The sequence below is a fragment of the Acomys minous genome (assembly GCF_964271855.1).
Source record: "Acomys minous genome assembly, chromosome: 9".
Classification (NCBI taxonomy): Eukaryota; Metazoa; Chordata; class Mammalia; order Rodentia; family Muridae; genus Acomys; species Acomys minous.
Window position 1 is genome coordinate 16145660 of NC_140490.1, and position 13188 is coordinate 16158847.

General features: G+C 38.2%; 1 protein-coding gene across 3 annotated transcripts in view; it reads left to right on the forward strand.

The window, feature by feature from the left end:
- MAPK8 (mitogen-activated protein kinase 8) overlaps nucleotides 1–12693 on the forward strand; it is a 67936-nt gene extending 55243 nt beyond the window's left edge. Inside the window, exons 7-12 of one of the 3 annotated variants that reach the window (XM_084793909.1) lie at nucleotides 658–729; nucleotides 2604–2786; nucleotides 3688–3812; nucleotides 4326–4389; nucleotides 6896–6973; nucleotides 8327–12693. In XM_084793909.1, coding sequence (XP_084650035.1) covers nucleotides 658–729; nucleotides 2604–2786; nucleotides 3688–3812; nucleotides 4326–4389; nucleotides 6896–6973; nucleotides 8327–8472 — 668 coding nt within the window. In that variant the 3' untranslated portion in view covers nucleotides 8473–12693. Of the gene's footprint in view, nucleotides 1–657; nucleotides 730–1103; nucleotides 1176–2603; nucleotides 2787–3687; nucleotides 3813–4325; nucleotides 4390–6895; nucleotides 6974–8321 lie in introns of all 3 variants that reach the window. The other 2 variants (XM_084793908.1, XM_084793910.1) reach the window with 2 other exon arrangements.
- Nucleotides 12694–13188: the final 495 nt, after the last annotated feature.

Here is a 13188-nt window from a genome sequence, read left to right on the forward strand (position 1 = left end):
GGTTTCTCAGTAGATAAGCTGGTCTTTCTCTGTGCATTTGTTCCTTTATGGGTAGAGGTGAGTATAAACTTAAAAACATGTTGCCAAGAAAATAACTGACTTTTTAGTTCAGAATAAACAAAGGCTTTTCAGTTAAATAAGCCTGTGAAACCTACTTTGAAATTTTCTAGAAAAGAAATAGATTAATATTTTATTGAAATTCAGAGACATTTCTTTCTCTTTTAAGTATGCTAAATTATTTCTGCTCATGCTTTTTTTTAACTTAAAGAGAGAGTAAAATGCATAGTTAAACCTCAAAATAGTACATCTTATTTTTATAATTTTATACATTCTTAACCTTATTTATAAAATTTGTTTCTACTTTGTATATTACAAACAAATTCTCAGTTATAAAATATATAGTTTTTACATGCAGTTTCTGTGCATACCTCTCACTTTAAAATTAGATATGTAATAAAGTACCATAATACATGTTTTCTTTTGTGAACCAAACTTTTTGAAAAGCATTTTATGTTTTAAATTATTCCATCATTTGAAATTGAAGCCATCTTTTTTGTGATGTTCTGCAGTTTCTTAGATGATGCAGTCATATTACGCTTCTTTGATTTTAATGACCTTTTGCTTTGCTTTTCCTTCTTTTGTGCTGCAAACATATAGTGGATTTATGGTCTGTGGGGTGCATTATGGGAGAAATGGTTTGCCACAAAATCCTCTTTCCAGGAAGGGACTGTATCCTTGTGCTGCTGGAGCAGATTAATTAGCTAGGTGATGAACTTCCTTCTGTTTGCCAATGAAAGGAATATATGCTATATTTGTACATACAGGTTTTTAAGTAGATGTAAAGTTTGTGGCTGTTACAGTTCAAACTATTGTTGAGCTAAGAAACTAAAATGTTTGTAGGCTGCATCTGGCAGCAGGACATACAGTCTCTGCTGGTAGTCAGAGCACATTCACTGTCATTCATTTTTATTTTGTATTGCTTTTTATAATTTTAAGTGTATATGGTGTGTGTGTGTGTGTTGGTTTTTTTTTAAGTGTTTATATATTTTTCTTTTTATTTTAACCAAAATCTTTCTGTTAATGTCATTGCATTTTGTTTTCAGTTGACATTTGGTCAGTTGGGTGCATCATGGGAGAAATGATCAAAGGTGGTGTTTTGTTCCCAGGTACAGATCGTATCCTTATCTTTGGCCTAAAATATAGTCTTTAAAGGTCAAAATGTATGGTAACACGTCAGCCTGGTCAGGTGGAATGTATTTGTCTCTCCCTAATACAAAGTATTGATAAATTGCTTTTCCAGAATACCACCTCTTATTTGACATAGACTTTCCTTTTCCTCGTTTATTGTTTCATATGTTAATTTTGAAACCTGCTCAAGTGTAACTATTTATAGTTCCTTGATGGCTTTAAGTTGATTAACATAAAAAAATTATGGCTTTCACTAAAAATTTCTAACATTTGAGTAAGTCATTAACTATTTTGAAGGTAGCATAAATTTTGGAATTACCTGTTTTTCCTGTTAGTCTTTTTGTTTGTTTCTCCATGTCTTTTTGTTACTGTTCTGTATGATGTGTCTTCTTGTCTCATTACATTAACATAACAAGCTGAAAATGTCATCAAGAAGTTTCCTATGTTAGTAGTTAGCTTGAGATTCATGCTTTTAGTTCATCAATGTTTTTATATTTATGTTAACAATGATGTGTCGATCAGTGAGTAACACAGAACTGTTTTAGGGCGAATGAGAGTATTCACATTACAGTAAGAATGTGTGGAACATTAATCTTCAGAGGTTTGGAGTGTAAAGCCTAGAAGGAGTAAGACCAGAAAGTTCTTATCTACAGCACACTGAGATAGTGGCTTCCCTTTCATGCATTTTAGAGCTTTACAAACATTACTAACATAGGCAAACCCAGGAATGGCAAAAGAAAATGCTACGCTTATCAAAGTCATCATTTTTATTACTGTTAGTGTGAAGAACTCAAAAAAGGACAGACTAGAAATATTTCTTAACTCTCTAGGCAGTGCATTTACATTTTTTTAAAGATGTATTTATTATTTATACAGTATTCTGCCTACCACAAGAAGGCACCAAATCTCATTACAGGTGGTTGTAAGCACCGTGCAGTTGCTGGGAAGTGAACTTGGGACCTTCGGAAGAGCAGACGGTGCTCTTAACCTCTGAGCCATCTCTCCAGCCCGCATTTACATTTTTGAAGAGCTGGGAGAAAGGCACATTTTTAAATGTTAAAAATTTTTGCAGTTCGCATTTAGAGTCTGTATAATAACAATAATTTTTAGTTATAATTTTTATTTTGAATTTGCTTGTTTATCACCATTTTATGGTAAAATTAGTGTTTATGTACACATGCACACATGCATGCACACATAGATACATTAAATAAGATTAACAAAGCTTATTTTATTGATCATTCTTATCCACTTGTAATCATTGCCTTTTGTAAGGTGGCTTTGAGGTATAACATATATAATGGCTACATTCTTTAGGATTTTTTAATTTCTAATTTTCATTTATTTAATGTGGATATGATTAAGGTGTTGAACATTTGGTACATGGAGTATTTTTCTTAGCTACTCGATAATAGATATTGATCAATGGAATAAAGTTATTGAACAGCTCGGAACACCTTGTCCTGAATTCATGAAGAAATTGCAACCAACAGTAAGGACTTATGTTGAAAACAGACCTAAATATGCTGGATATAGCTTTGAGAAACTATTCCCTGATGTGCTGTTCCCAGCTGACTCAGAGCATAACAAACTTAAAGGTAAGTTTTATGAATATGTGCACTAAATTCTCTTTTGGTATGCATGTATGGGAAGAACATATAGTCATGTTCTTAAAAGATCTAACTCAAAATTTGGTCTGCTAATGGAACACACAAAAGTTTTGTTCTTTTGCCTCCCTCTTTTCTCTATACAAACATATACACATAACTAAAAAATGCAATAAATCAAGCTGGGCAGTGATGGTGCCTCTAATTTCAACACTCAGAAGGCAGAGGCAGACAGATCTCTCAAGTCCAGTGCCAGCCTGGTCTATGGAGTAAGTTCCAGGACAGCCACAGCTACTACTTTTTTTTTTTTTTTTTTAGTATTCACAAAAATAAACATTCTTTTTTAAAACATAGGGTTTTCTCTGTCTTGGGTGTTGTGGAGCAGGCTAGCCTGGGCACAGTGACCCTTGAGTTTTGTGAAGCAGGCTAGCCTGGGCACAGTGACCCTTAGGTTTTATGAAGCAGGCTAGCCTGGTCACAGTGACCCTTGGGTTTTGTGGAGCAGGCTATTCTGGCCACAGTGACCCTTGGGTTTTGTGGAGCAGGCTAGCCTGGGCACAGTGACCCTTGGGTTTTGTGGAGCAGGCTAGCCTGGGCACGGTGACCCTTGGGTTTTGTGGAGCAGGCTAGCCTGGGCACGGTGACCCTTGGGTTTTGTGGAGCAGGCTAGTCTGGGCACGGTGACCCTTGGGTGTTGTGGAGCAGGCTAGCCTGGGCACGGTGACTCTTTTGCTTCTGCATCTGCAGCTCAGCAACCGCAAGTGTGTGTACCACCTGCCTGACAAAGAGAGTTTTGGTTTTTTGGTTTTAAGTAAAAGTAACCTCAACTCTCTAAAGTGAATAATTGGGGAATCTCATGGTCAGGTGTATATTAATGTCATTACTTTTGCAGCCAGTCAGGCAAGAGATTTGTTATCCAAAATGCTAGTAATAGATGCATCCAAAAGGATCTCGGTAGACGAAGCTCTCCAGCACCCGTACATCAACGTCTGGTATGATCCTTCGGAAGCAGAAGCCGTAAGTTGTTTTCTTAATGTTTGAAGAAAATACTGCAATCTTAGAGCTATGGTTAAAATTAAGTTTGAAAGGGAACTTGTCATTTTAAATAAAAATACAGATAGATGATGTTAGTATTTTCCTAGTTTTTCATGAAGAAAATATTAGGTTAATGAGCTTATTTCTAAGCCATCACACATAGTCAAGTAACCTCCCACTGTTTGTGCCCTTGACCTGATCTAGGATGTTTGTGGGAACATCCTTAGTTAGAAACAATGTTTTGTATCCAAAGCAGAGGTTTATAATATAGGTAAAGTGTGACAGTTTGAGAAGTAGGGGGGATAAAAGAAAAAAGACAAGCATCTTATTTCCTACAAATGAATTGTACAGAACTACTTTCCAGAAAGTTAAACTTAATGATTAATTGATTCATTCATTTTTTACAAGTCTTCCGTCTGGCTGATATTTCAAATAACTAATAGTATGTATACTTCGGGTAAACTAACTCCGTTGTTACTGACTTGTGTCTTTCAGCCACCACCCAAGATCCCTGACAAGCAGTTAGATGAAAGGGAGCACACAATAGAGGAGTGGAAAGGTAACACCCACCAGAGTCCATGGCACTCGGGCCTTCTGGCTTTCTGCAGTGACCTCCTCATGTTAAGGAAGTTAATGTGGAAAGTGCTTCCTTAATGTTTGAAATTCTCCACCTCAGTTATAGGCACATAAATGTCTTCTACTTTGTTTCTGCAACCATGTTTGGGGTGTCCCATCTCTAAAAATCACCAGTGGTTGTAGTCTCAGTGTACTGTACACATTTGTTTGTGGATGTATCCATACATCTTGAAGGTGACACTGTTGGTCCACACAGCTACCTGTGCAGTTTAATAGCTGGTAAGTGCTGAGCTATAGGGAAGTTTGTCTGTCTGTGGCTAGCTCCTGTGTGAGAAGCACTGAAGGTGGACCTTCACACAGTCTGTTGCTGTAACCATGTGCTCATGTGTACATATTTGAATATAACAGAGAGAACAGTCTGAAAGGTCACCTGGACCATTGTTAAATGTTAGTTATTTCCTGATTCTTTCATCAAAGAAGTTGTAGTTTCTGCTTCTGTCAGCATTGTCACAGGAGTCTCAGTACACCCTCAGTCTAATCAGTAGAATGACTTAACTTACCATCTTTGAACTTGAGATTTAGTTTATTTCTATTTTATGTATATTATAAATACGCTTTTTCTTTGTTATTTTAGTGTACAAAGTAACAGGTTTCATTATAACATTTCAGATAGGTATATCACTATATTGTTCATATTAACATATTACCCTCTCATGTCCTCCCTTATGTTCTCTCTGGTCCCTTTTCTCCTGCTAATTAGCCCCCTATGTGCTTTTGTGTCATATATATTTATATCGTCAAAAGCAGGTTCCACATAGCAAAGAAAACGTGCAATATCTATCTTTCTGAGTTAAGTTTATTTTACTTAACATGATAATCTCCAGTTCTGTCCATTTTCTGGCAAATCATTCTACTTTATGGCTAGCTAAAACCACTTTAAGACAGGGTCTCACTGTGAAGTTCTGGCCGGCCTTGAACTTACCAAGAACTGCGTGCTCTGGAGTGCTGGGATTACAGATATGTGCCACCGCACCCCTTCTCAGCGCCTCTCTCTACCCATTTTGCTGTTGGTGGGCATCTAGACTAATAGTATATATTGCTGTTGTGAAGAATACCTCAGTAAAAATGGGTGTTTGGGTATCTGTTGTATTCTGCCTTAGATTCCTTTAATAGAATTCTGTTTCTCCATTTTTGGGATTTTTTGGGCGGAGGTTGGGTTTTTGTTGTTTTTGTTGTTGTTGTTGTTTTATTCTTTTGAGGAACCAGTAATTTCTGTAGTAACTATTGTAATTTTCTTTACTAGTAGTATAAAGATTCCTTTTACCACATTTTCACTTAGCATTTGTTGCCATTGGTTTTCTTAATGGATGGTAGCCATTTTGATTGATGTTGGATAGAATCTCGGTACTGTTTTTGTAGTCCCTGATAGCTTGGAATGTTTAACTTTTTTTTTTTTTTTAATATTTATTGTCTATTTCTATGTCTTTTGAGAATTTTCTGTTTACTTGAGAAAGAAACTTCCCGTTAATTGGTTAGGTGATTGAGTATTCAGTTTCTTGATAATGCTTTTGATGGTTGTGGGAATGTTAAAAATATGTATGTGGCCAAGAGTGACCTAAGACGTGTGATCCTCCTGTCTCACTCTCCCAAGTACTAGGATTATACTATCAGGCAGGTGCTACCATGCCTGGTCTCCAGCAAGAGGTTCTTCGTAAAAAGCTTGCACTTCAGGAAGTATACAAACGTTTGGAATTCTTCACATTTTTGGTTCATACATTTTTCAGGATTACTTTTATGTAATTTTTAAGAGTGTATGACCTAAGATGCTAGATAATGGTAATGAACAAGTCAGAATCATATGGAAAAGTAGGATGTAGGGTACCATATACCCTATTTTTTTTTCTCAGTCAGATCTATCTTTGCAGTGATTTGCTGCTGCCCCACACTCAGGGATACAAGAGTTTTAGGAAGGGGTGTTGGTGCTCACGCCAGCTGTAGGCTACTTGGAAGGAGCTGCTGCTGCTGCTGCTTTTCATGCGATAAAAGTGCCCTCCCTCCCATTCTAAAGGTGTAGGATGCTTTGGTTATAAGTCTTCATACTTACAACCTGCTTGCATAAGGCCAGGACTCAGGAAGTAGAAGGAAGAGAAGCATAGACCCCAGCCCTCACTTTGACAAAACTGACAAGCATTCATAAGGCAGAGTGCATGTGTATGGCTGATACTGTAAAGGCAGTGCTGGCTTCTGAGAGCAGCTGCCCTTTAGCCAGCTTGAAGTTAGAACAGAGAGCTTTGCTTTATGTCAGCATAGTCTGTGGTTGGAAATCTGAATTACTAACACCTGTGAGTCTGAAGCTTATACGATCCTCTGCCACTGCTGTTATTGTAAAGACCCAGCTTGATGCACCTAACAATACACAAGCTTTGAGTTAAATATGCATACCTGTGATTCACTCTGGTTTCAAAAAACTTACTTGTCCTCTTTTTCAGAACTGATATACAAGGAGGTGATGGACTTGGAGGAGCGAACTAAGAATGGAGTCATAAGAGGGCAGCCATCCCCTTTAGGTTGGTTACAATATAAACCTGGTTGTGGGTTACTCCTTGTGTTATCATCTTCAGGGAGCTGGGACCTGCCGTTCTTCTCCTACTTACTCAGTTTGGTAGTTAAATTTGAAAGCACAGCACACTGTTGTTTCTATACATTTGCTGTTGTCTCTGTTTTACTGATTTAAGCCCAGTTTCTATTGGTACCACTGCTGTGTCTTTAAGAAAGAAATCCCTTAGTGTTGACTATGCTTTGATTTGAACAGTCTTCAGTTGGAGTAGATGAAAACTTAACTACAGAACATGCTGTATGCACTATTAAGTACTGACGCTCATTTGGTACTTTGTCACATGTGAAAACAAGCTCTTGGAGGACCTCTTGTCCCTCGCTGTTGTGTCCATCATTACACAGAATGCGGATGATCTTAAGTCCTGAGGTGTGGCTCAGCGGTTCCTGCCTGCTTGCTTTTGCCATCTTGGGGCCCTGAACACTTCCCACTGTTTTTATTCTGTAAATGAGTTCTTGAGACCTTTATCTAGTGACCTTTGGCTTGAAAGTTGCTATCTGTTGTTGAGTTGCTTTAACATATTCCTCCCCTAGAATGAGGCCTAACTCTTAAAAGGATTTCTGTCTCTGTATGAGACATTCCTGGTTTTTGAGGTTTGGGTTTTTTTTTTTTTTTTAATGCAAGAAATGCTTGTTAGATACTACTTTTAGTATAGAAAAACATTTGCTCCTCTCTCTGTGTATTAAGTATGTATTCGTATTTGCCTAGTATTTACTAGAATCAAAGTAAGACCTGAATTTACCTAGCTAGGCTGTTTAAGTTACCCTGGCAAGTCATACAATTTCTTGTGCACTGGGGCACTTGATTCAGATCCCTCCTAATGGAAATGTTCTTTTGTGTTGGCTTCTGTTCTATAAGATGTACCAGAAGCGTCATGAACATTGTGCTTTTTGTGAGACACTATCAAAAATCATTTTCTGCAGTATTTTAGTTCTCAGACTTTTTTTGGTCACTTGATACTTTGAGATCTTATGTCCAACAAAATGCAGTGTAAACAGTTTTGTACGTACTCTCAATTCTTTTGGAACACACCTTAGGCCCATTCGTGGATTTTGCTGTAGGGCCATTCTCCATGTTACTTTTAACTCTGTGGTCTTAAACTAAAATTGCATTATTGAGGAGTATAGGTTTCTAGAGATTTTCAGAATTCTCCCCTCGTAGCTTGTGTTAGGTCCAGTATGATTCGGTGTCCCACTAAGCCCAAGAGAAGAAGGATGTTGGCACTGGAGGTGGGCAGAGCAATACAGGCGGTTCAGTCTGCAACTCTCTCTGCAACTGGTTTGCTGTTTTGTTTCTCATAGCACAGGTGCAGCAGTGATCAATGGCTCTCAGCACCCATCGTCTTCGCCATCTGCCAATGACATGTCTTCAATGTCCACAGATCCGACTCTGGCCTCGGATACAGACAGCAGTCTAGAAGCATCAGCCGGACCTCTGGGCTGCTGTAGATGACTACTTGGGCCTTGGGAGGGTGGGAGGGATGGGGAATCGGTTAGTCATTGATAGAACTGCTTTAAAAACAATTCAGTGGTCATATTTTTGAGTGATTTTTCAGAAAATGTAGAATTCATTTTGTAGTAAAGTAGTTTATTTTTTTTAATTTCAAGTGTTGTAATTTAAAACCTAAGTTGTGTTTTTAAACAGCAACAAAAATGTATTGTATTTTTGCTGTAATTAACTGTATAATGTAAACCTAATTATTTTATCATGGTTTAAATTTTTGCATATTTGCTTTATCTATGCTGCTGATTTTTTTTTACTGAATTTGTAAGATTTTTGTTTATCAGAGCAACTATTATGTGGTGACTTGCATATATCATGAATTATTTAAGATGTCTATAAGTTTTTTATTAGAATTTATTTCAGATGTTTGTTCATGATGCTATCCTTCAGGGTTATGTGCTTATCAATGAGATAACCCCAGAGGAGTAAGGGAAAATAACCCGTAGCCAGTTATATTCAGGAATAACTACTGTAAATGATGAACGTGTCAAGAAACCTCCAATATTTGCTGTTTGCCAATCCCCAACTTAGTTTAGACAATTGGTAGGCAACTTTACCTAAATTTTGGGAAATACCCTGTCATCTAAAGGACAGAATAACTCAGAGCATGTCTTTAAAGATGTTGGGCTCATCCTTCTACCTTTTGAATGTCCCCACCTCAAGCTAGCAAAAACTCAAATTAAGAAATGTGGTATATTCTGAACATTTGTGGCATGCTTAAAGCTTTTGACCACATGAAGTCAAGAGGATACTTTGTGAGTATACATTTCAGTGCAGATCAACAGATGGTTCCCCTATACTAGCTATGATCCTGCTTCTGTATACACTGAGTTACTCTCCTCAGGCTATATAGGTCCTGGCACTGGTCAAGAGTCTGGACTTTCCCTCTTGTACAGTTTCTGACCTCTGGACCTTTCCCAATTCCTGTTCCTTGGAGGGTCCATCTGTTGATCACTAGTTTATGGTGTTTCTGGCCCTTTGATTCTACCTGTAGCATAATCCTATTTCTACTAGCTGTCAGGAGGTTCCAAAGCCTACTTAAATTTGTGTAGGTGACATTTAAATGAGCAATATACCGTTCATCTGAAAATAGTAGCACACAGCCATATGTAGGATGTCATTTTCTAAGGACTGTTTCTTCACAGTGAGCAGAGCAGGCATAGTGGTGGTTCTTTAGGCCGAGTCTTTGATTTTTTTTTTTAATACCTGATTTCCAATGTAATACGCAGTGTGGACGTTGAGTAGTGTAAGAATGGTGCTGCTCCTGACAAGTGTGTATTAACTGTTTACATTTTATATCTTCAGAATCCTTTCTCTGTAACTGAATTTTTCCTAAGTAAAATGTCATCAAGGTCTCCTTATTTCTGAAATGATGTCTGTAATGCCCAGGCACCTTTGTTATTGTCTGGAACAAGAGGGATTCCATGTAATGAACTGGGAAATGCATACTACATGAGCTGCGAGGCTGTGGGAAGAAGCCCCTGGGAGCTTACAACCACCAGGAGGAAGAACAGGCACAGCTCAGCAAATTCCTGAAAGTCGGCTTGACCCTTTTTTGTATATTTAGTGTAGAATTACTTTCAAGTAAGGTATTTTAAGTCATTGTTGATGTGCAATACTTAAGATGAAGATGCATTAGCCTTTTATATCCTTTTAAATATAGCAAGTTAGCTTATCATGATTTCTAGCCTCCCACCTTTTAGTGATTCCTTTTCTACATGTACAACATGGTGCATTTGTTTTATTAGCCAAGTATGAAGTTAAGACTCTTACGCCTCTTGGGTTGTAGAAATACAAGATTGGAGTCAGAATTTTAGCAGAAATTGGAGCATGAATGTGTCCTTATTTTATATTGGTTTTACAGCTAAATTGTTTCGTTTTCCCTAGGATAAGATGTGTCACTATTGCACTTTAACAGCTGACATGCTTTAGTTAGTTTCCTGTGTTTTATTTTTGATTGCTGAGAAGCCATCTTTCTTGATGCAGATTGTGGTTAAGTAAGGAATACCAGTTGTTCTGATTGTATCATTTGTTGTAATTGCCAGCTCCCACTTGCCAGCCATCATGTTTCAGTCGAATTAAAAGAAAACAAGCTTTCAATGCTTAATGTAAACTAAAATACTTACAAATTTATACCGTAAAAGCAAGGTCTGTTTGTTAAATGTGTGCCCCAGCTTCTTAAGATCTGTTGTTTATACAGCTCCCCCTTTTCTTTTTTCTGTTAACAAATCATATTGATACTTTTAAAGTCTTAAAGCTTCTTAAGTATTTTTTAAAGAAATTGCAAGTAACATTTCTGTCTAGCAGTACTTGTTAAACCACCCTATAATTTGACTTTTCAATTATATGTACTTAGGACACCCGTTGTCTTACTGTCCAGAAGTTGTTTAGCTGCGAATTAGCATTCAACTCCATGGGTTAGGAAAGAGACCCTGATTCCTCCTACATGTCTTCCTGGTTACTGTTCTCTTTCCCCTAATTTATACTGACTGACTGTAAGACGACCATGTTGTTGGGATTGCTTCGTTATAAATAGAGCATCTCAACTCTTCCATGCTGTTTGCTAAGCGGTTTTTACTGTGTCTTGCCGTGCTGCTGATTGCCGTCTTGGAAGAGCACACACCAGAAGCAAAGGCCCAGTGCACTCACAGCCGACTTGTACTAGAAGTGGTAGCCCTACCAACACAGAGAAGCCTCACTGTGTCCTCAGCAGCTGCTTGCCTGGCAGCCTGCATCCCTGCATCCCAAGACATGGAGGCAGGCGAATAGGACACTGACAGAGTGAGCAGTAGGCAAGTGAAGCTGTTTCCTGAATTACAAAAAGAACCTGGTTCACACTATTGGCCAGTTTCTGCCACACACATGAAGACAACCATTAGTGTTGCCTAAGCACTAGCCTGCACAGCATTTTGAGATAAAAGAAAAAAAAACATAGTATATTTTCAGAAATACTGTTGTAGTTTGTGAGTGTTGTTCATTAGTCACACATTAGTGTAGAGTGGATGCATGATACCCTATGACCCCAGTAATTCCTGCCAGTGAGTAGACAACCCAGCACCATCCCTCATCCATAGCGCTCATCAGCATTGCCTCCACGGCCTGTTGCATCTTAGTGTGCATTGTGTTTCTTAGGTTTTTCCTGGACCACAGGAAACAAATGTGTCTTAATAGCACGGAAGATGAGAGAAGTAAAGGGCATTGAAACAGAAATGTGTAGTTTGGGGTAAGATAGGAAAACTTGTGTCCTAATTAATTTCAAAGCAACTGCTCTTAGGCAAAGTGCCCTTAAGGGGAGTCTAATAAGAGCAACTTTCTGGGCACTTCTTGCTTAGATTCTCTTCGTTACTGAAACTCCTGAGAAATATGACCTGTGGATTAGTTTTGCACAATGTCCTATTCTCACAATGACTTAAAATTAAACTAGGTTTTTATTGAACTACCTCACATTGATTTTCTATGCTTTCCCAAGTAAGCTATTGCCCTTACTGTTAGATCTTTACTGAGTGTAAATTATAAATGTGCGTTGAATACTTTATAGCCACTGTTGACAAAGTAGCAGTAAGTATGTGAAGTGCATACCTTGCATCAGTAAGAGACAGTCCCGTGTAGTCTTCCACTGTGTCTGGGGAATTGTGCTACGTGTGCTCATTGACATCATCACTGTTTTTTGTAAGAAACCTGCTCGAGATATCAGTCCACGCTTTACATTTTACAAAAGGAGTAAATCTTAGTAAATTTTACGAAGAAATAAATTACTTTTGTAGGCCCAATATTTGGTATATTTTTGAGAAGCTGATAATCTTATAGTGAATGATGAAGTTAAACTGAAGTAGCGTCTGCCCGGACTGTGACATCTATTTTCTCACTACAGTTTATCCTGTTAATAAGGTTTTAAACCTCAAAGCCTAAGGATGATAATTAGAAGTTCTCTCTCTCTCTCTCTCTCCCTGTACATCTCATTCCTTCTTCATCCCTCCCCTTCCCTGTGCTCTCCCTCTCCTCTCTAGACAAAACAGAATGGGGCACTTTGTAGGGAATGCTGAGATCATTATTGTGGTTTTATTCGTTCATGCCCTAGTCATTCAACATGCACCACTGGATGTAAACAGTGTTACCTAGTATGTCAATTGGTTATAATATTTTAAATAAAAAAGAAAAAGTGGTATGAAAGTAAGAGTTTTTCATTGAAAGCAAAACAAAATTGTGGGTTTTTTCCTGGTGGTTTTAGGGTTTCCTGTGACTGAGGTAAGGCTATTAATAGGGCAAGTGGCTTAGGTTTGGATTGTACACACATTGTCCTCACTGCTGGTGCATGACTTGATCTAGACCTTGTTCTTGTGTTTGAAATCACTAAAAAAAGAACTTTGCTTCAATGCCCTGTGACCTAGTAACTGCATGAGACAGCAGCCATCATGGCCACTTGGCAAAAATCAATACCATACCTTATTCTGTCAAAGCAAGCAGGAGGTTTGAGTGTGGGGCCCGTTGTGTCTGTTCTGTGCACAGATTCTCATCACTGCTGATGAGAGCTGCATGTAGGTGTACCAGGTCCCACCCTGAGTGCTAACCCAGCCTATCAGATGGCATTCCTTCATCTTGCCTGGCTCCTGTCCATGCCTTTGTGCCTGTGCCATCCACCCCTGCCTCTGAATACACTAACTTCTG